The sequence below is a fragment of the Protopterus annectens genome, chromosome 14.part0 (assembly GCF_019279795.1).
Source record: "Protopterus annectens isolate FY-2018-M chromosome 14.part0, PAN1.0, whole genome shotgun sequence".
Classification (NCBI taxonomy): domain Eukaryota; kingdom Metazoa; phylum Chordata; order Ceratodontiformes; family Protopteridae; genus Protopterus; species Protopterus annectens.
Genome location: NC_056748.1, coordinates 986,732,540 through 986,752,956, shown reverse-complemented (window position 1 = coordinate 986,752,956; position 20,417 = coordinate 986,732,540). Strand labels below are relative to the sequence as shown.

At 46.9% G+C, this 20,417-nt stretch overlaps 1 protein-coding gene across 1 annotated transcript in view; it reads left to right on the top strand.

The window, feature by feature from the left end:
- The window catches only part of WDFY4 (WDFY family member 4), a 4,454,583-nt gene that overhangs the window by 1,208,824 nt on the left and 3,225,342 nt on the right, over positions 1–20,417 (top strand). Inside the window, exon 14 of the mRNA XM_044055648.1 lies at positions 8,566–8,642. Coding sequence (XP_043911583.1) covers positions 8,566–8,642 — 77 coding nt within the window. The remainder of the gene's footprint in view (positions 1–8,565; positions 8,643–20,417) is intronic.

Below are 20,417 nucleotides of genomic sequence, written 5' to 3'. Positions count from 1 at the left end.
CATTTGGTTGGTTATATGTAGGGCTGTTTTTGGATAGTTGGGAGGATAGTGTTAAGATGGGTTTTGTGAAGTGGTGATTGAATTGGGAGGCAATGTCCTTGTTGTCATTCATGGAGTTAGGAGTGGGAGTGGTAGTTTTGCCTGGTTTTAGGAGAGAGTTAATGACATGCCATAACTTTTGGGGATCTTTTGAATGTTTGTTTTGGATATTGAGGAAGTAATTTTGTCTATTGAGTTTAGTATGGCACTTGGCCTGATTTCTATGTTGTAGGTAACTTTGTTTGGCCAGGCTAGTATTGTCTTTCTTACAGATTTTCCAAGCCTTATCCCTTGACTTTAGAAGGGCTGTAGTTTCCCTAGTTAGCCATGGTGTATAGTTTGCCTTGGCTCTTATTTTCCTAATTGGTGCACGTCTATCAAGGATATTGATGAGAATATTGTTGAAGTAGTCAATGGCTTGGTCTAGATTTAGGGTTTGTAGTGGTTTCCAGTTACTATGTTTTAGAATAATGTTTAGTTCTTGTATATTTAGTTTATGATCATCTCTGAGTTGTCTAAAAAAACAAAGGGTTTGACTATGTTGGAACGTTTCAGCAGGAGGAAGGTGGGGAGATGGTCACTAAGACCATCAGGAAGGCATCCTGTGTGATAGTTTTGTTTGGGGCAGTTAACTAGTGTCCAATCTAGAATAGATTGGTTGTGAGGGGTTTTGTTGATTCTAGTGTGTTCTTGGATAAGTTGGGTAAAACTGTAAAGATTAATATGGTTAGTGGGGTTGTTAGAGGTACAGGCTGACCAGTCAAGTGTTCAGGTCACCTAGTAAGATGGTATCTGAAGTAGTTACTTCATTTGTTCTGCAACCTGTGGGTATCGGATCCGATCTCGGATCCGAGCCGGCAGCTTTACTAGCTAAAAGATCCGAGCTCCTAGCTCCTCCCCTTACCCATAATCCCCTGCAACATACTCCCTTTCCCCGGATCTCGTTTGCCGTGGCTGAGAGAAGCTTCAAGTGAAGAGCTCCTAGGTGTGGGTGAGAACTTTCTGGTTTACCAAACCGTAAAAAAGTTAGACTCAGAATGTTTTCTTTGTGTGTGTGTGTTTATTAGCGCCCTAGTCATCGTGTAGTATTATTAGTTTAAAAAATTTGTGGTAATTCTTTGTCTTAATTTTTACTTCCCTCCCCTTAGTTTGTGAGTGTGTCGTGTATTATGGCTAAAGGGCCCAAAGCCATGTTCTCTAAGTGCACTGAGTGTGGCCATAAGCTTTCCCCAGCTGATGGCCACACTCAGTGCGCTCTTTGTCTGGGGGTGGCCCATTTGTCCACCAGCTGCCAAATTTGTGCAGCATTTAACCCCCGAGCCACCAGGGATAGGAGGAACAAGTTAATCCTGGCGGGATTATTACCGCAGGATTCTTCTTCCTCCTCTCCCTTTAAGGCGCAGGCCGCGTCTGCGGCCCCCGGGCCTTTGGACCCCCCCTACCCTGTCTAGGACTCAACCTCCCTCAGATTCTCAGGGTCAGGGGGACTCTTCTTCCTCCTGTAGGGAGAAGAGGCACAAAGAAAAGCACAAGAGTCACAAGAGGCGGGCTGAGACTCATCCCTCAGCCCCGCCATCTAAAGTTACAAGTCCCTCCACGAGGGCCTCCGGATCCTCTCCCTCTCGGCTCCGTTCGCCTTGTTTCTCACCGGAGCCGGAGGAGTACCGGTCTCCCTTGAGGTCTTCGAGGCGGCCCTCCCATCCTGCCTCGTTGACCTCTTCTAGATCGACAAGGAGCCTGACCGACGTGGACATGGATCCGATGATGCGTCGATTTTTGCAGACTCAAATGCAGATGGGGTGCTCCTGCCCCCCCCCCCCGGGTGGGAGAGCAGCCCCCTTCTTTACCCCAATAGCTCCTTCTTTGACCCGGTTTGGGGTCTCAGAGTTGTCTGATCCGGGCCATTTCAGAACCGGGGAGTTGTTGGCGCCGACAGCACCGGTTACGTCGACTCCGACTTTACCCTCGAGCTTGTCGGATCCTAGCTCTCTGGGCCGAGAGCCAAGCGTCGGATCTGTGGGGGTAGGTGTGTCTTCGGCTCCATTCAGGTCAGAGCACACTTCCCTCTCGGGTCCGACCGCTTCTGCTCCGACATCATTCCCTACCTCGGAGCCGAGGGGGCTGCTTTCGGAGCCCGGTGAAAGCGGTTCGCCTTCGGCGTTCGAGGTAGTGGAGAGGGTTCTGTCGAGACCTTCCAGATCCCCGGTCCGGGCGACGGATCCCCCCACCCCCCCCTACGCATTTTGGTCTATCCTCCATCATCCAGCCACTGGGACAGCCTGCATCAACACTCCAGTTAGTTCCCTTAGAGGAACAGGACCCTGTGGGCGAACCCTCCTCAGATAGCCCCACCGAGGAGGTCTGGACTCCCCTGAGTCCCTCACGGAAGATACAGATTTGGATGAATGGGAAGATTCCCCAAGATCACCCACTGAGGATGTCTCCTTTGGAGACATCATGGAAATGTTGCGAATTAGAGGAGGGTGGCCTGCCCAAAAACCTTCCTCAGAAGAGTCTGTGTTTCTGGAGGCGTGTGATGCAGACCCGTCTACCTCCTGGGTGTCCCCCCCTGGCTGACCCCCTAGTAGATTTAATTACTGCCAGGGTGGAAGCAACCGGACACCGTGGAGCCAATTCCAAGAAGGCCAGATAAAATTCTTAGACCTCCCTCGGATAGGCAGGCTTGGTCTAAGGGGTCACCAGTAGATGCCATGTTGGTGGCGGCTGCTACGAAGAAGAAACTAGCACAGTAGAGTTCCTCGGTCCATCCTCCGGATAAGGAATCTTGGACGTTGGACCGCATTGGAAAGCGGATGTTTGCTTCAGCCACCTTCTCTATAAGGGAGCTGAACTACATGGCGCACGTCATCCGACTCCAGCGAGACTTAATAAAGGAATATGCTGGGGCTCCCCCGGAGTCCATGACGGCTGAGGATGAGGACTTTCTTGACTCGCATGGCCACTCTGAAATCTATTTCTAACACGTCTATGTGGCTACTCTCCCATGCCACGGAGGGAGCGGCTAGAGCTAGTGGAGCAGAGGTTGCCTTGTGGCGTCACGCCTGGCTCCGCCTTTGCGATTTTGCAGAACCCTTCAAGGCGTCCTTTGCGAACCCGCCCTTTGACGGTTCTTCGCTCTTTGGCAAGACCGTCCTCGAGACGCTGGTCCAAAGCGAGAAGAACGGGAAGACGCTGTCTGCCGTCTGAGTCTGCTTCTCTAATCCCCAGCGATCCTTCTATAGGAATCAGAGGGGGACAAAAGAAGATGTGGTTCCGGAAGTCTCAGCAGTCCCGTCCAGCTTCGGACCCCTTGTCCTTCAGAGGTAGAGGAGGACAAGGTGGACGCTGGCCCAGAGGCAGAGGGGGGGCCACGTAATTTCGGGTCTAGAGAACCGTTCTCGGACAGGCCCAAACAACAGCCCTGAGGGCTTACCCGGCTGTCCCTCTCTGGAGGCAGTCGGGGGGGGGGCGTCTGTCGGAGCACCTCCAAAATTGGGAGTCCATTACGACGGATCGGTGGGTGCTCCGAATCATATCCAGAAGTTACACCATCCCCTTTCTAAGTCTTCCCCCTCCTATGAAGCGCCTCCCCAATGTCCCACCCGATCAAAGGGAGGCGGCATTGTTGGAGGTTTCGAAGCTGCTAGAAAAAAGAGCCATCCAGCACGTCCCCCCAGACCAGTTCGGATTGGGCAGTTACTCCAGGTTCTTTTTAGTGCCAAAAAAGACGGGGGACTTAAGACCGATTCCAGACCTTTCTTCCCTGAACCTGTTCATTCCCAAAGAAAAGTTCCGGATGGTCACTCTGCAATCAATTCTCCCCCTTCTTCGGGAGAATGACTGGATGTGCTCCATAGACCTCAAGGATGCGTACTACCATATTCTTATGGACAGATGATCCAGGAGGTTTCTCTGCTTTCGGCTGGGAGCCAGTCATTATCAGTTCAGGGTTCTTCCATTCGGCCTCACCACAGCCCCCAGGGTGTTCGCCAAGGTCATGGCAGTTGTTGCAGCCCACCTGAGACTCCAGGGCATTCAGGTCTTTCCGTACCTGGACGACTGGCTCCTCACCGCCTCCAACAGGCATCAGCTTTGTTCTGCCAGAGACTATTCTCTCACTCTTGCTCAGCGTCTGGGCATTTCAGTAAACCACCAGAAATCCTTCCTTCGTCCTGTATAAGTTCTGGAATTCATAGGGGCCAAAATAGATACTCGCCTCTCTCAGGCCCTTTTAACATCAGACAGATTAAGCAGTTTGTCACGTCATGTTATGGCACTTCTTCAGTCCCCAACCCCATCAGCAGAATTAGTCCTGAGAGCGCTGGGCTGTATGGCGGCAGCAATCAGTCTTTCCCTGCACGCACGTCTGCGAATGAGAATTCTTCAATGGACCCTTCAAGTCCAGTGGTCTCTGTTGCTACACCCATTAGACACTCTTATCCCCCTGAGCAAGGTTTGCAGGGAAGCCCTCCTCTGGTGGCTTCACTCACGGGAGCTGCGGGAAGGGAGACCCTTATTGATGCTTCATCCCCAAGCCACGCTGACCATGGACGCTTCTCGCCTCGGGTGGGGGGGCATTCTTTGGGCAGAACCGTCCAAGGCACATGGACTCCCTTAGAGACCGATCTGCATATCAGTGTCCTGGAAATGAGGGCGGTGCTTCTAGCATTGCAAGCTCTTCATGACCTTCTTCCCCTGGGGACTATTCAGTACAGACAGACAACATGGTGGTAGTCTGGTACATAAACAAACAGGGAGGGACCAGATCTTATCCCCTTTGTCGGGAGGCCATGGGAGTTTGGGAATGGGCGATATCCACCAACCGTTTTCTGATAGCAACGTACATTCTGGGACAGTCCAACGTTCTTGCGGACAAGTTGAGTCGCTTGATCCTCACACCGTACGAGTGGTCTCTGAACCCGTCAGTAGTGAAACAGATTTTCCTCAAATGGGTTCGACCTTGCTGCGATCTTTTTGTTTCTCCGTCAAACACAAAGTACAGCGAGTTTTTCGCTCTCATTCCCCCACCAGGGGAGAGCCCCAGAGACGCTCTGGTTCACGCTTGGCCACCCGGTCACCTCTGCGCTTACCCCCCCCTTGTATTTTTGTAGAGGATAGAAACTCCACCTCCCTTTTTGCCCACTCTCTCCAGTCTTAGGATATTATATCCTGGTGGGAGAATTTCTTCATTTTGGGTACTAGGTTTTAGCCATGTCTCGGTAATGGTTAGTATGTCAGGGGAGTAGTGAGCTATAAATGTGTATAAGTCAGAAAGTTTGTTAGCGATACTTCTGATGTTGACATTCAGAATCAATAGGTCAGAGATTTGCCTAGCAGAGAGTAGAGAGTTTTGTGGTCCAGGGTTTGGGTGTATGTCTCCAGATATAAGTAGATTTTTAGTGATAAACAGTATGCATTTAATTGTGTGCACCATGTCTATGTTGGATCTAAATGATGTTTTCCTAGTGTAAGATGGTGTTATGTGAGACTTATGTGTAGGATTAAGTTGTCTCTAAATAATGTAGAAGAGAAAGGAAAGAAAATGTGTGAGTGTATATTTGTTTGAGAAAGTTGTTATTTGGAATGATGTGTTTTCTAGTGATGTGTTTGTATATAATGATGTGATGTTTGTTAGGTATGTATGCATGGCAAGTAGATACTATGTACCTTTTTAAGGTAGAAATCTGATAGGGGTGTGTATGAGAGGTCTTTGGAGGACGGTGTGGTCAGGTGATCTGAATTAGAATAAATGTAGAGGTAATGGGGGTGTGTGGGAAATGGGGGCAGGGTAGGGGAGCAGAGTGAGCTGAGTGTAGCAAGGCGAATGGAGGAGGGCTACACCAGTCCTCGAGACTGCAGATCCTATCTATAGGGCTGTTCAGGACAGAAGAGTAAAAGGAAGATACCTCTGTAATTAAGGAGGAGTGGGAGGGAGTTGTGCAGGTTCTAGGTGGGGGAGGGGGTAGACACAAAGTAATACAAGGTTGTGAGTCAGAAAAACTGGACTAGGCCAGCTGCTAACAAGAAATCAGTAAAACCAAACTAAGTCAATTCCAGGTCAATGTAGTGCAGTATCTTCCTAATAACTACAAATCTTATGCTACTAATCTAGTACAATGTGGTGAAAAGGACTACCACTTCTACAGGGAAAAACAATTGAAGTATGGGCTGCAGGTGCATAGGTAAACTTTTTCCAAGAGAAAGTAGTTTTAAGTAAGTGACCTAGGATTACAATAGGAATAGAAAAATGGGGGGGGGGGTCCAGTAGTGTGCATGTGTACACTGAAAAGGGAAAGAGTCTTCAGTTTGTAGGACAGATTAAATACAACTCTAACATACACTGGTGTAGCTGAAAGCAGTTTAGTGTTCCACTGACGCAGGGTCTCACAGTGCAGGTCAATGAGACAGCCTTGGGTTGATTGGAGGTTGGCCAAGACACAGGATGTAACTTTTGCTGTGGGTACTGGAAGTAAAAAGGAAAAGGATGTAAATATTAGGTCTGAAGTTTTAAAACACTCTGATTACCAAGTAACTAAGATAGAACATGCAGGGGAGGAGCAGCATACCTTGTAAGAAACAGCACAATTCTTTGAGTAACACAAAATGCAAGGATAGCAAAGAAAAAAAAAATGTAACTGCAGTTGATACCAAGCTATTATAACATACACTACACTATTATATATTGTTATAAGGTTATGAAAATAAAATAGTAGCCACTAAGATACTACACACAATTTAGCATTCTCCACTAAAAGTCAGGAATAACAGTGGTATGCTACAGAAACAAGAAACTACTATGGCGCTACACACAATTTAGAGTTCTCCAAATAATAGTCAGTAATAACAGTGATGTTACGCAGATACACAGAGTCAGTTGTATCTCTCGGAGGTTACAATAAGTTCTACTCTTAATTGCCAAACAGGTCACTGATCTAAAAGTACATACAACAGGTGACAATATTAACATTAGTGAATAAAGCAACATTTTACCTGTTAAATTTAAAGTCACAAGATGTTATAAATACAGTGCTATACTGGCTTAACAAAAACACTCATATGCAGGGCAAATAGAGTAAAGGAAAAAAAAACACTCTTGAAATGCAACTCCAGAAAACAAGTGACCAAATAGAGCTGTTACCAACTAAAGATATTTCAGAAATGTTATGAAAATCTGTATAAATTAGAGAAATGTGAAAATCACGAAAACGTACAAATGGAAATGTTTATGGCAGAATTAAATATTGCCAAGGTTAGAGGCTGATGAGACTCGTTAGTAGTTAGGGTAGAAGAAGAAGAGATAAAAATGGTGAAGTGTAACCAATCTACAGGAAAATCTCCATGAATAGATGGTAAGTAGAAGTTTAGAAGCTAGGAGGGAAGAAAATGATAAAGATCTGAAAGGTTTTGATTAACATTGTTTTTAAATAGGAGAAGCACCACCATCCTGGAAGAAAGCTGTGGGGGCTGTAATAACTAAAGATGATAAAGACTCATCAGACCCAGCTTCATATAGGCCCATTTCAGTTCTGAACCATGATTATAAAGTGTTTATGTCTTTAATGGTTAAAAGAATGGCAAAAGTGATACCAAAATTAATAGACATAGATCAGTGTGGTTTTGTGGAGGGGCGGCAAACATTTGACAACATTAATAGAACAATGATGATCCAGAAAGAAGTAAAATGCAAGAAAATACCACTATTGTTGGTGAGTCTTGATGCAGAGAAAGCATTCAACAGAGTAAGCTGGAATTTTATGAATGGGGCAATGGAAACATTTGCATTCCCTGACAGAATAATGTTAGTTAGGAGGAAATCCCAATCCCTCAGAGCCACACTCTCCAGGGATCTAAGCCGTGTCATCACAATGAACAAAACATGCTGGAGGGATGAGTTCCTGACCCAGAGACTCCCCATACTCTGGAATAGACTGCCCATACATGTCAAGCAGAGCGCCCCGTTGGCCCTCTTCAAAAGGAACCTTGACGATTGGATGGGAGATAGGAAATTCAGCCCGGGGATCATGTCAGTCGCCCTGCTAGACAGGGGTCAAGGGAAGTAAATATTGTGGGAAGAAATATCCAGGGAATTGTTATGGCTAGGCTTTTATAGGCCCTAGGGCCGATAGCCAAGTACCAACCTATGAACCTATATATGAGGAATCAGATGTGAAAATTTAACTGTGTGTGTGTGTGTGTGTGTGTGTGTGTGTGTGTGTGTGTGTGTGTGTGTGTTGGGGGGGTGTTGCCTATCCTTAGTACAGTCTAAGTGTGGGAGAGTAAGGAGAAGACAGCCTACTTCCATTGCTGTTGCCACATTGAGATAAAAGTAAGATGTCACAGAAGTATGTGCCTATCAGAACAAAACAAGTAAAGACCAACATTGATAGGAAAAAAAAAATCAGAAAGTCAGTTTTGTTAGAAAAATGCTGAAGTGAGAGATAAGATTCATTTGCAGCGGTTTCTAATAAACAGTAATCAGGTATATTTGTTGGGTGTTACAGCTATTGTTCTTTGTTATTTTTTTAGGTGCCTTTTTTTCCCTACTCTTGCTACAGTAACAGGAGGAAATGTTGAACCAGTAGTAACAGGAGGACATGGTGGAGGTAAGACTTAACATTTTTAAATAACAGTTTTCTAGTCTGGGCAGAAAACCAAAAGTCATACATTTTGTGAATAATCAGAATAGAGACTGGTGGATATTTTTTATTTTACTGAAAAAAAGAATGTAGATTGTATCGTGTTTTTGTACAATATTATACCACCTAGTTTGAATAATCAGTGAGAAAAAGCTTTGGACATTTTCCTCCTTGGGTGTGTCAGCTCTAACCACACTGTATTTTTCTATAGGAAACTTAGTTTAGTAATATACATGACAATTAGGAGACTACTGAACAAGATGCCTTAAAAATTGAGGATGATGCAAAGTATGTAAGAGGATGAGATCATGTTATGGTCAGTGTTTGGTCTGCTTCATTCTGAACATGGGGAGAGAGAGCGCTAACTATATAAATAAAACAAATAAAGGAATATAATATAACTTTTGAACTTCATGGAGTCTGATTTCCAAAAGACAGGTTATACTATTGATGATGATGATGGTGATAGTGGGTGGACCTACTAGACACACAGTCAGCACCTGGTGTAAGGCTTTTCAAAGCTCCCCTCTAACTGCTGTATTATCATTTAGAAGATTTAGTGGAAGAACAAAAGAATAACAAACATATCATGATAAACTTAGTAAGTGGTATGGACAAATGGAAAAAAAGATTTCACTGGATTGTATGGGAAGACTGCTATTCTTCGCAACAAATGTATATGCACAGAGACATAATAAATGAGAAAACTTCTGCTTAAGTGGCAGAAATACAAATAAACAGGGGCACTGATTCACAGATCTGAAGATGTTCATCGTGCATACAGCTGCAGTCATAACAGATAGGTTCTCCTGCCGTCAGGCGGGTCCTCGGTCGCCGAATTCCAAAGTCTAGGTCCGGTGTCGGTTGTCGTCGCTTCTTCCCTGACATCAGTGCGACGGGTATAAAAGAACCAGCTGATGCCATTTTCTTCAGTCTTTCTTGCCGCATGGTGCCCGAAGCAGAAGCAGTTCACAAGTGCCGGTCGGCCAGCTCCTGAAATTACAAAAATTTTGCAACCGAAGTCTTCTTGAATACTAAGTACCCCGTTGGGGAAATTTTTTTTGCCTCAGACCGATGTCAGACAAAGTTAATAATTGTATTTCATGTGGGAAGCAAATACCGCATAAGGATTTTCATTCCCTCTGTATTCCTTGTTTAGGCCCAGACCACGACGTCTCGGTCTGTCGTTTTTGTGCTACATTCAACAAACGCACCATTAAGCGTCAGGCGGAGTTCGCCCAGCATTATTTTGGCAAAAAATTTAACTATATTATGTCGTCGGATACTCCGACTCCAGTTTTGTCTAAAAAGCGCAAAGATAAGGACCGACACTAGAGGTCTGCGGCCTCTACCGACACCACGCCAAAGCCCACTACAGGTGGTCCGGTTCTCAGTGAGGCGCCTACGCAGCCCCTGACTACAGACGACACTTCATTGGCAGTGTCTTCTGTGCCCGAGGTCGCAGGCTCCTTAGCCCACACCCCGACTACAGATAACGAAGCCACTCTTGGTGGTGAATCTCAAAATGTAGACAGGTCTGCCTCCACTCAAGGTGTCTTCAGACCTTCCTCTTCTTTTTCCATCAAGGCTTTCACTAAGTCTAAAGCAGCCATGCATTCTAAGAGACAAGCTACACAGGGCCCATCTCCAAGCCCCATGCCTAAAAAAACAGATGCTTAAAATGGCTGAGGATTTAATTACTCTTATCAGGGGTTCTCAACCCCCCCAGGACAAAAGGCCCAGAGTGGAGGAAGAATCCCCCTCCTCTGATCAGGCCTCCATTATATTAGAGCACTCTGATGAACAGGAACTTTCTTACTCCCCTTTTGAAGATTCTGATGCAGAGGAGTCCATTCCCTCTGTATCCGCCCCAGAGGATTACTCATTTGGGGAAACCTTGCATACCTTAAGGGAACACTTCCACTGGGAAGGCCAAGAGTACTCAGATTCCAAGAAAAGGCTTAGGGATTTTCTCTTGCTACCTCAGCACAGGCCTCTGGCTATACCTCCTGTCTTGGACATACTAGATGATGTGTACTCGGAGGCCTGCCTTAACCCGGATTCTTTACCTCCAGCCCCAGTCAAGCCTGACAGGTACTACCGGGTTCCTGACTCACACCAGTTTCTATACAAAAGCCATACGGCTGACCCAGAAACTATCTCACAGGGCCCCAAGGGAATAAAAGCCTCCACTGCTAAAAATCCATTACCTTCCGAGAGAGATTCCAGATCCTTAGAAAGGTGGGGGAAAAAGGTATATACCTTGGCCACCTTAACCATGAGGGCATTAAACTGCCAGTTCTATATGTTAAAGTACCAACAGTTTCTGTTATCACAATTGAGAAGTAAAATGTCACAACCTGAACAATCAGACTTGAAGGAGTTGCAGGATTTGATGCATAGTGCAGAACAAGTGGGTAAACATACCTTGCAATGTGGTTTTGATGCTCTAGAGGCCTCATGTAGAGCTGCTGTTACAGGATCAGTCATACGTAGACATGCCTGGCTCAAGGAACAAACCTTACCAGATCATGTCAAAGCTAAATTATTAGATGCCCCTCTACAAAAGGATGTATTATTTGGTGCTAATGCTGAGGAGGTATTAAAGAAAATGGAGGAAAAGGCTAAATCAATGCAAACAGTGAAAGATTTTCTACAGGTACAACCCCCACGTTTCAGTAGAAATTGGCCTTCCAAAAATTGGTCCTTTCCAGCCACGGACAGACCCCAAAGAGGTAGATACAGGCGCCCGAGGGGCAGAGGGCAACCCCAAGGATCGTTTAGAGGCAGACAATGGCAAGCTCCTACACAAAGAGGTGGTGCGGATAGTTCGCAACCATTCAGAAAGCAAGCCCAATGACTTTCCCCTTTGCATGCCAAGCAAGGCTCAAATGGCAGCACCCTTAGGCGGAAAACTGTCATTATTTTCAAAAAAATGGCATATTGTCACAAAAGACAAATGGATCCTGGACATTATAAACAGAGGCTACAGATTCCATTTTCACACCCTTCCAAAAATGAGAGGCATGCCAAACCCTGCCACACAATCAAAGGGCAGAGGCACAAAGACAAATTTCAGATCTCATGGACATGAAAGCTATTCAAGAGGTACCTACTCACAAACAAGGTCAAGGTTTTTATTCCAGACTATTCCTGGTACCAAGGAAGGGAAAAGATTGGAGACCTATTTTGGACCTATCCATCCTAAACACATTTTTACTTGTACCAAAATTCAAGATGCTCACTTTACAGCAGCTTCTTCCCATGCTGGGCAAGGAGTCTTGGCTGGTAACATTGGACCTCAAGGAGGCATACCTGCATGTCCCAATCAGACAAAATTGCAGAAGATACCTCAGATTTCTTGCAGGTTCAACCCATTATCAATTCTCTGCATTGCCCTTTGGCTTATCTACTGCCCAGAGTATTCACGAAATGCCTGGCATCAGTAATTGCCTACTGCAGACTTCAAGGGATACAAATATACCCCTATTTGGACGACTGCCTGATCCAAGCGGACTGCAAGCACATACTTCTGAAACATCTGGCTTATGTAATAATGTTGTTGAATTCTCTGGGATACACAGTCAACAAAAAGAAATCAAGGCTAATACCCACTGAAAATAATTTTCCTGGGTGCCAACTTGGACACAAACACCCAGATGGCCTACCTCACGCCAGAGAAGCAGGGGCAACTAACTCAGTACTTCAGAACACTAGCAAATTTCACCAGGCTGACTGCAAGGAAAATCCTGCAGGCTCTGGGATTCATGGCATCTTGCATCCTACTAATCCCATGTGCAAAGCTGCATATGAGGAAACTTCAGTGGTACCTGAAAACCTATGGTCTCAACACAGCCACAGTTTGGAAACAATAATACCACTAATTCCATGTCTTCAAAAGGAATTTCTGTGGTGGGCTCAAGCATGCCAAACAAACACAGGTCTCCCATTCAGCAAGCCTCAAGCAAATCAAGTCATCACAACAGACGCCTCGGACTACGCCTGGGGGGGGCACATGACAGATCGGTGCATTCAGGGCAAATGGTCCCAAAAGAAAAGCACCTTCACATCAATCAAAAGGAAATGCTAGCAGTAATAAATGCTATTATAGCTTTCAAAGACCTTCTGCATCCAGGTCAACTATTGATAAGGACAGACAACACCACAGTAATGTGGTACATAAACAAACAGGGAGGAACCCATTCATACCCCCTATGCAGGCTGGCCACGTCACTTTGGAACATGGCTCTGGACTTACAAATCGAACTTCAAGCACAGTACTTGCCAGGCAAGGAAAACATGCTGGCAGACAACCTAAGCAGAAATATGACAGATCCACACGAATGGAAGTTGCATCCTTAAGTTTTTACAGAGATAATTCAAGCATGGGGAAGGCCAGACATAGATCTCTTTGCCTCCCACAAAAATCACTAATTGACAAAATTCTGCTCAAGGATTTTTCATCCAAAGGCCTGGAGAGTGGATGCTCTCTCTTTCAGTTGGACAACAATGGCAGTTTATGCCTTCCCACCTCTTCCTCTGCTGCCCAAAGTTCTATTAAAAACCAGAGCAGACAGACCAAAGATGATTCTCATTGCTCCAGACTGGCCAAGACAACACTGGTACCCACTCCTGAGGAGCCTGACACATTCCCCACCATGGACCCTGCCTCTAATGCCTCTTCTTCTGACTCAGCACAGCTTCACAACTCTTCACAGTCAGCTGAAAACACTCAATCTGGCCGCATGGAAGATTCCTTAACATCACAACAGACCCTACTCTCCAAGGAGGTGCAGGATGTCATTTTGGAGGCCAGAAGGCTGTCTACTAGAAAAACGGAATTTACCTCAAATATTACAGTATCTAGCTGAGCTGCTAAGCAGTGGACTTTCATTCTTCTCCATCAAAATCCATGCCTCAACCATTTCTGCAGAATACAACACTGATCCACTTTTATTCTCTCACCCCCTCTTAAGACAGTTATTCAGAGGGGCTTCATTCTCCTCCATCAAAATCCATGCCTCAGCCATTTCTGCAGAATACAACACTGATCCACCTTTATTCTCTCACCCCCTCTTAAGACAGTTCCTCAGAGGGGCTAAGAATATAAAACCCCCAAGAAAACAACCAATACCTGCTTGGGATCTCAATTTAATTCTAGAAAAACTGACCTTGCCTCCTTTTGAGCCAGCTGCCTCAACAGATTTGCAATATTTGTCCTGGAAACCAGCTTTCCTTCTGGCTATTACCTCAGCTCGTAGGGTATCGGAACTACAAGCCCTCATGGCTGTGCAGCCTTTTATCATCTTCCATCAGGACAGAGTTTCTTTACGAACCAACCCGTCCTTTATGCCAAAAGTGGTATCCAGGGTAGCTTTGAATCAGGCTATACACTTACCTACCTTTTATCCTAATCCTCAAAACAAAGGGGAGAGATTACTACATTCCTTGGACATCCACAGACAACTGCTTTATTATTTGGACAGAACAAAGCCTTTCAGAAAATCAGAACAGCTCTTTGTGTCCTATGCTGTAGGAGCTCAAGGGAAGCCAATTTCCAAACAGACAATCTCAAAATGGATAGCCCACTGCATACGCTTTTGTTATTCTTTTCATGGCAAAACTGTACTTACAGGCATCAGATCTCACTCCACAAGGGCCACGGCTACCTCTGCAGCTTTCCTCAGAGGAGTTCCTACCAAAGATATTTTAGAAGCAGCCACTTGGAGTTCTGTGCATACCTTCTCCAAACACTACCACCTTCCATTATACTCCAAATCTAGAGCAGGCTTTGCCACTGCAGTCTTGCAGGGCATCCTGGCTCCTCCTAGTTCCACCTAGTGCCTACCACCCCTTTCTTAGCTTTGGGATTCTACCCATCTATTATGACTGCAGCTGTATGCACGATGAACATAGTACAGTTTTGTACCTACCATAAATGTAGATGTTCGAGTGCTAATACAGCTGCAGTCCAGGTTTCCCTTCCTCCTTCCCCTCTTGGGACAGGCCTATTGGCTAACACCTCCTCATACAACCTGATTGGGGTATTCATTTATGGTGTATTTGCTTGCCCTACTGTATTTTGATTATATGGCATTGCTTTATTACACAAATTTATGTATTGCCTTCCTTCTGGGGGCACCTGACGTCTGGGGCAAGAAAAACTGAAGAAAATGGCGTTGGCTGGTTCTTTTATACCCCTGTCGCACTGACGTCAGGGAAGAAGCAACGACAACTGACGCCGGATCTAGACTTTGGAATTTGGCCGACCGAGGACCCGCCTGATGGCAGGAGAACCCATCTGTTATGACTGCAGCTGTATTAGCACTCGAACATCTACATTTATGGTAGGTACAAAACTGTACTTTGTTTTCATTTCATCTTCAACCTGAGAGACTCTGATCCGACTCAGCCGCAAACTCCAGCATCGGATCCAAAGTCCAAACTCCTCCCAGACCCATAATACCCCTTTCTCCCTCCTCCCCTCAAATCTTGTTTGCCACTCGATTTGAACAGCATGGTTTTCCATTGTTCCAAGCTCCAGAGTTGTAAGAGTTTTTTCTTTTAAGTTTTCTTCTCTTTCTCTAATTTCTATTTTTCTGTCCCTTACCTCTCTTCATGTGCTTGGCATTGATTTCTATCCTAAAAAAAAAGTTCCTTTTCTGTCTAGTGTGTGTGCTTGGTCTTCCTGCCATGGCTGTTACTTCTAAGCCAGGCTTTAGGAAATATGCAGCGTGTGGGCATAAGCTACCTCCCTCTGATGCCCGCACTCTGTGCGTGGTCTGTTTGGGAGTCACCCAGCTTGATTCCTCCTGCCCTAGCTTTATGGGCTTCAACCCCCATGCTTTGATCGACAGGAGGAATAAGCTTATTTTAAAGGGCCTGCTCCTGCCTCCTACTGAGCCTTCTTCTTCTTCCACGCTGGCTTCTGGGACTCAACCCCCCCCCCCCACTAAGAAGCCCAGGCATGGAGAGAAAGGGCGCTCCAAAGAGTGGAATCAGTCTAGGAAGAGGTCTCCAGAGTGCTCTTCCTCGGCCGAACCCCCATCTAAGTCCTGGAGTTCTCCTTGGCTCCTGCCTCCACACTTCTCTCTGGTACCATAGACCTTTCCGGCTCAGTCTCCACCACCACCTCTACTGGCTGCACTTCTAGGCCAGTGTCGGTAGCCTCTTCAGTCCAGTTCACTCGGAGTCTGTCAGAACCCAAGGTAGACAGGATGATGTAATCCCCCAGGCCCAGATTCAGTTGGGAGTCTTGCCTGCTCCATCTCCCCCCAGGGCCGGGAGCACGCATTCCACCTTTCTCCCTATCTCTCCTTCTCCAATCCGGCGTTAGGTTTTGGAGTCTGAGGTGTCCGGGTGTCAAGGGATTGGCATCGATGGTCCCTGGTACCTCGACGTCCATCGATGCCTTGAGTGGTTCGACTCCCAACATTCTCGGAGCAGACCGACTCTTGGAGCCGTAGCCTCGGGATCTGATTCAAGGGGGTGGTGTTGATGTTGAGGTTTTCGGGGTTGTCTCTTCCCATCAGGCCTCTGCGCCAGAAGTTCGGCTCCGGCTTCCCCCCTGAATGCTGAGAGCCATGACCCTGACTGTTCTGCCTTCGAGGATATGCACAGCTTCAGCATTTGAGCTGGTGGAGAAGGTCCTCTCGGCTCTGTCGAGACCGTTGATGCTCTCTTCCTCAGATTCTGCCCTGACTCCCTCTTTTTCTGGGCCAGAATCTTCCATCCTGCCCCATCAAGGACAGCCTGTTGCCAGCTTGCCCCAGGAGGTTCCGATCCAGGAACTCCCCAAAGCTTATGAATCCTCTCCGGAGCCTGCCCCAGAGGAGCGCCCTCAGAAGTGTACGTACAAGAGGAGGCAATTAAACTCCCCACTGGAGTCTCTCACCAATGATACCAACTTGGAAGACGGGGAGGACTCCCTCCAATCACCCTTGGAGGATGTCTTTTTTGGGGACATCATGGAGATCCTGCTCCAGCGGGGTAGGTGGTCTACCCTCAAGCCCAGTCCTGATGAGTCAGTATTCCTGGGGGTGTTTGTCACAAGTTGTTCTACCTCCTGGGTGTCTCCCCCCCCCACGGATCTGTTAGTGGATCTTATTTACTCTAGGGCATGGAAGGAGCTGGACACCATTCAGCCTATCCCCAGGTGCACGAATAAGGTCCTAAGCACCCCATCGGTCCCCAGTCAATACCATGGTGGTTGCAGCGGCCACCAAAAAGGAGCTGGCTCAGGAGACCTCCTCAGCCCACCCTCCAGACAGGGAGTCTCGGGCGATGGATCATTTTGGGAAGTGCGCCTACACTTCAGCCACTTTTGCCTTATGTGCACTGAATTACGTGGCACATGTCATCAGACTGCAGAGAGACCTGGTCAATGAGGTCACTGAGTCTGCCGCGGGTCCGTGTCAGCAGAGGAGAAGAAGATCTTCTCCTCACATATGGCCACCCTTCTATCTCGAATACGTCCATGAGGCTTCTCTCACATGCTACCGAGGATGCCATAAGGGCTGCGTGGATGGGCATTTCCATTAGGCGACACTCCTCCTGGCTCTGCCTTTGTTCTTTTTCAGAGCCCTTCAAGGCATCTTTCTTGAACGTTCCCTTCAGTTCCACCTTGTTTGGAAAAATGGTTTGTGATACGTTAACTTAGAGTGAGAAGTAAGGAAAGACTTTGTCTGCTGTTGGGATCCCATTCTCCACTCCACAAAGATCCTTTTTAAGGAATCAGCATGGGGTCAAGAAGATGTGGTTCTGGAAGTCACAGGGCTCTTCCCAAGATGCTCAGGATACAGCTTCCCTCAGGGGCAGAGGGGAATACGACAGGCGCTGCCCTCATGGCAGAGGGGGTCAGAAAAAACAGGGGTCTCGGGATGTTTTCTCGGACAGACACTTCCAGCATTCCTGAGGGACTGATTGACTGCTCATCCCTGGAGGCAGTCAAGGGGTGCCTATCTCTGCACCCAACAGCCTGGGAGTCCATTACAAATGATCATTGGGTTCTGCAGATTATATCCAGAGGTTACTCTGTCCCTTTTTTCTTCATCTCCCTGTCTACTCAGACACCTTCCGGACGTTCCACCCAGTCAACGGGAGGAGGCAGCTGCAGAAATTGCCAGGCTGCTCACAAAACGAGTCATCTAGCCCAGATCAGGCATTTATTCTAGGTTCTTTTTGGTGCCAAAGAAAACGGGGCACCTATGACCCATTCTGGATCTGTCAACCCTGAAGTTGTCCATTGCCAAGACAAAGTTTCAGATTGCCACTCTTCAGTCCATTCTGCCCTTTCTGCAGATGAACAACTGGATGTCCTCAGTAGACCTCCAGGACGCGTACTACCAAATCAAGATGGACAGGCGCTCCCGGAGGTTTCTACGCTTCCAGCTGGGAGCCGATCATTTTCAGTTCAGAGTACTCCCCACTGCCCCCTCCCAGGTGTTTACCAAAGTAATGGTGGTAGTGCAGCTCAACTGTGGCTGCAGAGATTTCATATCTTCCCCTACTTGGATGATTGGCTCCTCTCCACTCCCTCCAGGCATTGAATAGTATAGACCAGGGATTACCTTTTTCATCTAGCCCCGTCCCTGGGTATTACCATAAATCTCACCAAGTCTCAACTGGCATGACTTGAGGTGCTAGATTTCATAGGGGCCTGACTAGACACTATACAAGACAAAGTTTTCCAGCCTCCAGACAGACTGTCTTCACTCTGCCGTCATGTACAGGATATTCTTCTAGCCCAATTTTACATGGCGGGATTAGTTCTTCCGGCGTTGGGGTCCATGGCGGCCATGATCACCCTTGTCTCAGCTGCACGCTTTTACATGAGGGTCCTGCAGTGGACCTTAGCGGTTCAGTGGTCCCTGCTAAACCTTCCTCTGTCCCATCCTATTCGACTGTCTCATGTTTGCAGGGACTACCTTCTTTGGTAACTCCAATCCCAGGACCTTCTTTTGGGTCGACCATTTATTCTTCCCTCTCCCATTACTATGGTGACCACAAACACCTCTCTGCTTGGGGGGGGCATTGCATGGGAAGGATTGGTCCAAAGCCCATTGTTTGCCCTGGAGACCAATCTGCATATCAGTGTCCTGGAGATGAGGGCTGTGCTTTTGGAGTTGCAAGCTCTCCATGCCTCTCTTCCTCCGGGGACTTTTACCATACAGACGAACAGTATGTCAGTGGTCTGGTATATCAACAAACCGGGAGGAACCAGGTTCTATCCCCTCTGCCGCAAGGCCATGAGATTGTATGAGTGGGTGATCTACAACGGCCATTTTCTGGTGGCAATGCACATTTCGGGGAAGTCCAACATCCTGGCAGACAGGCTCAGACGGTCTATTCTGATGCCTCACGAGTGGTCTCTGAATCCATCAAGTAATGGAGAAGATCTTTCTAAAGTGAGGTCAGCCTTGCTACGATCTCTTCGCCTCTCCTTTTAAAATGAAGTGCAGTGAGTTTTTACCTCCGATCCCCTTCTCCTGGGAGTCCCCCAGAGATGCTCTAGTCCATGCTTGGCCCTCCAGTCTACTTTGTGTATCCTGTGCTTCCCCTTATTCTCATGTACATTCAGAAAGCTTGATGGCTGCGGAGTTCGGTTATCTTCATTGCCCCTTTTTGGTCTCATCAAGTTTGGTACCCCACTCTCTGGTCTCACGTAGTGTATCCTCCCTGGACTCTGAATCCCATTTTTGATTTGATTTCACACCCGTCAGGGGCTCCTTACCCAGAACTAGTCAGCCCAAACTCACGGCATGGCTCCTCCAATTTCACTGATAGCCAGGACTCCCGGGCTTTCTTCTCCCATTAAGAAGATCCTGATGATGGCTCACAAGACTTCTACTAGGAAGATCTTCTCTAGCAAATGGAAGCGTTTTTTGATCTGGGCTTCTCAGCATAACCTGGATCCCTTCACAGGTCCAGTATCTGCCATTTTGCATTTTTGGCAGATATTTTTAATCGTAGAGCTAATTTCTCTACTGTTAAGGCTCAGTTGGTGGTGATTTCTTACTTCCATGTGGGGGATAATTCAGCCTCCTTAGTCTTGGCTAAACTTTGTAAGGCCTTTCTGAAAGGTTCCTTTCTCCTTTGGCCTCCAGTTAAGGCCCCCATGCCCTCTTGGGATCTTACTTTTGTTCTGCAGGCCTTGCCTCCCCCACCCCCCTGAGACAACTGCCTCAGTAGGCTTGTAGTTCTTGTCGTGGAAAACCGCTTTTTATGGTGGCAATTACCTTGGCGTAGAGGGTTTCGGAAAGACAGAGTATCCTTGCAGACCAATCCATCTTTCTTGCCGAAGGTGTCTTCAGAATCTAATATTAACCAGGTCATTAATTTGCCAGTCTTCTTTCCAAATTTCCGAAATAAATGAGAGTACAAACCTCACCTACTAGACATGCAGAGCCAGCTGCGTTTTTATTTGCATAGAACCAAAAACTTGCATAAATCAGATCAGCTTTTTTTCTCTTTTTCCAAATCCTTTTTGGGGAAACCTGTCTCTGAGGTTACCATTGCTCATTGGATTTCAAAGTGCATTTTCTTGGCCTGTCGAGCCAAAGGTCTGTCTCCACCAGGACATGTGCAGGCGCATTCTACCAGGTCAGTCTCCACTTCTGCGACCTTTTGGTCCAGAATTTCTCTTGATGATATTTGTTCTGCTGCAACCTGTGCCTCATCACACACTTTTATTTCTCTTTATAAGTTGGATCTTCTTTCCAGGAGTAGGGCATTGTTTGGCTC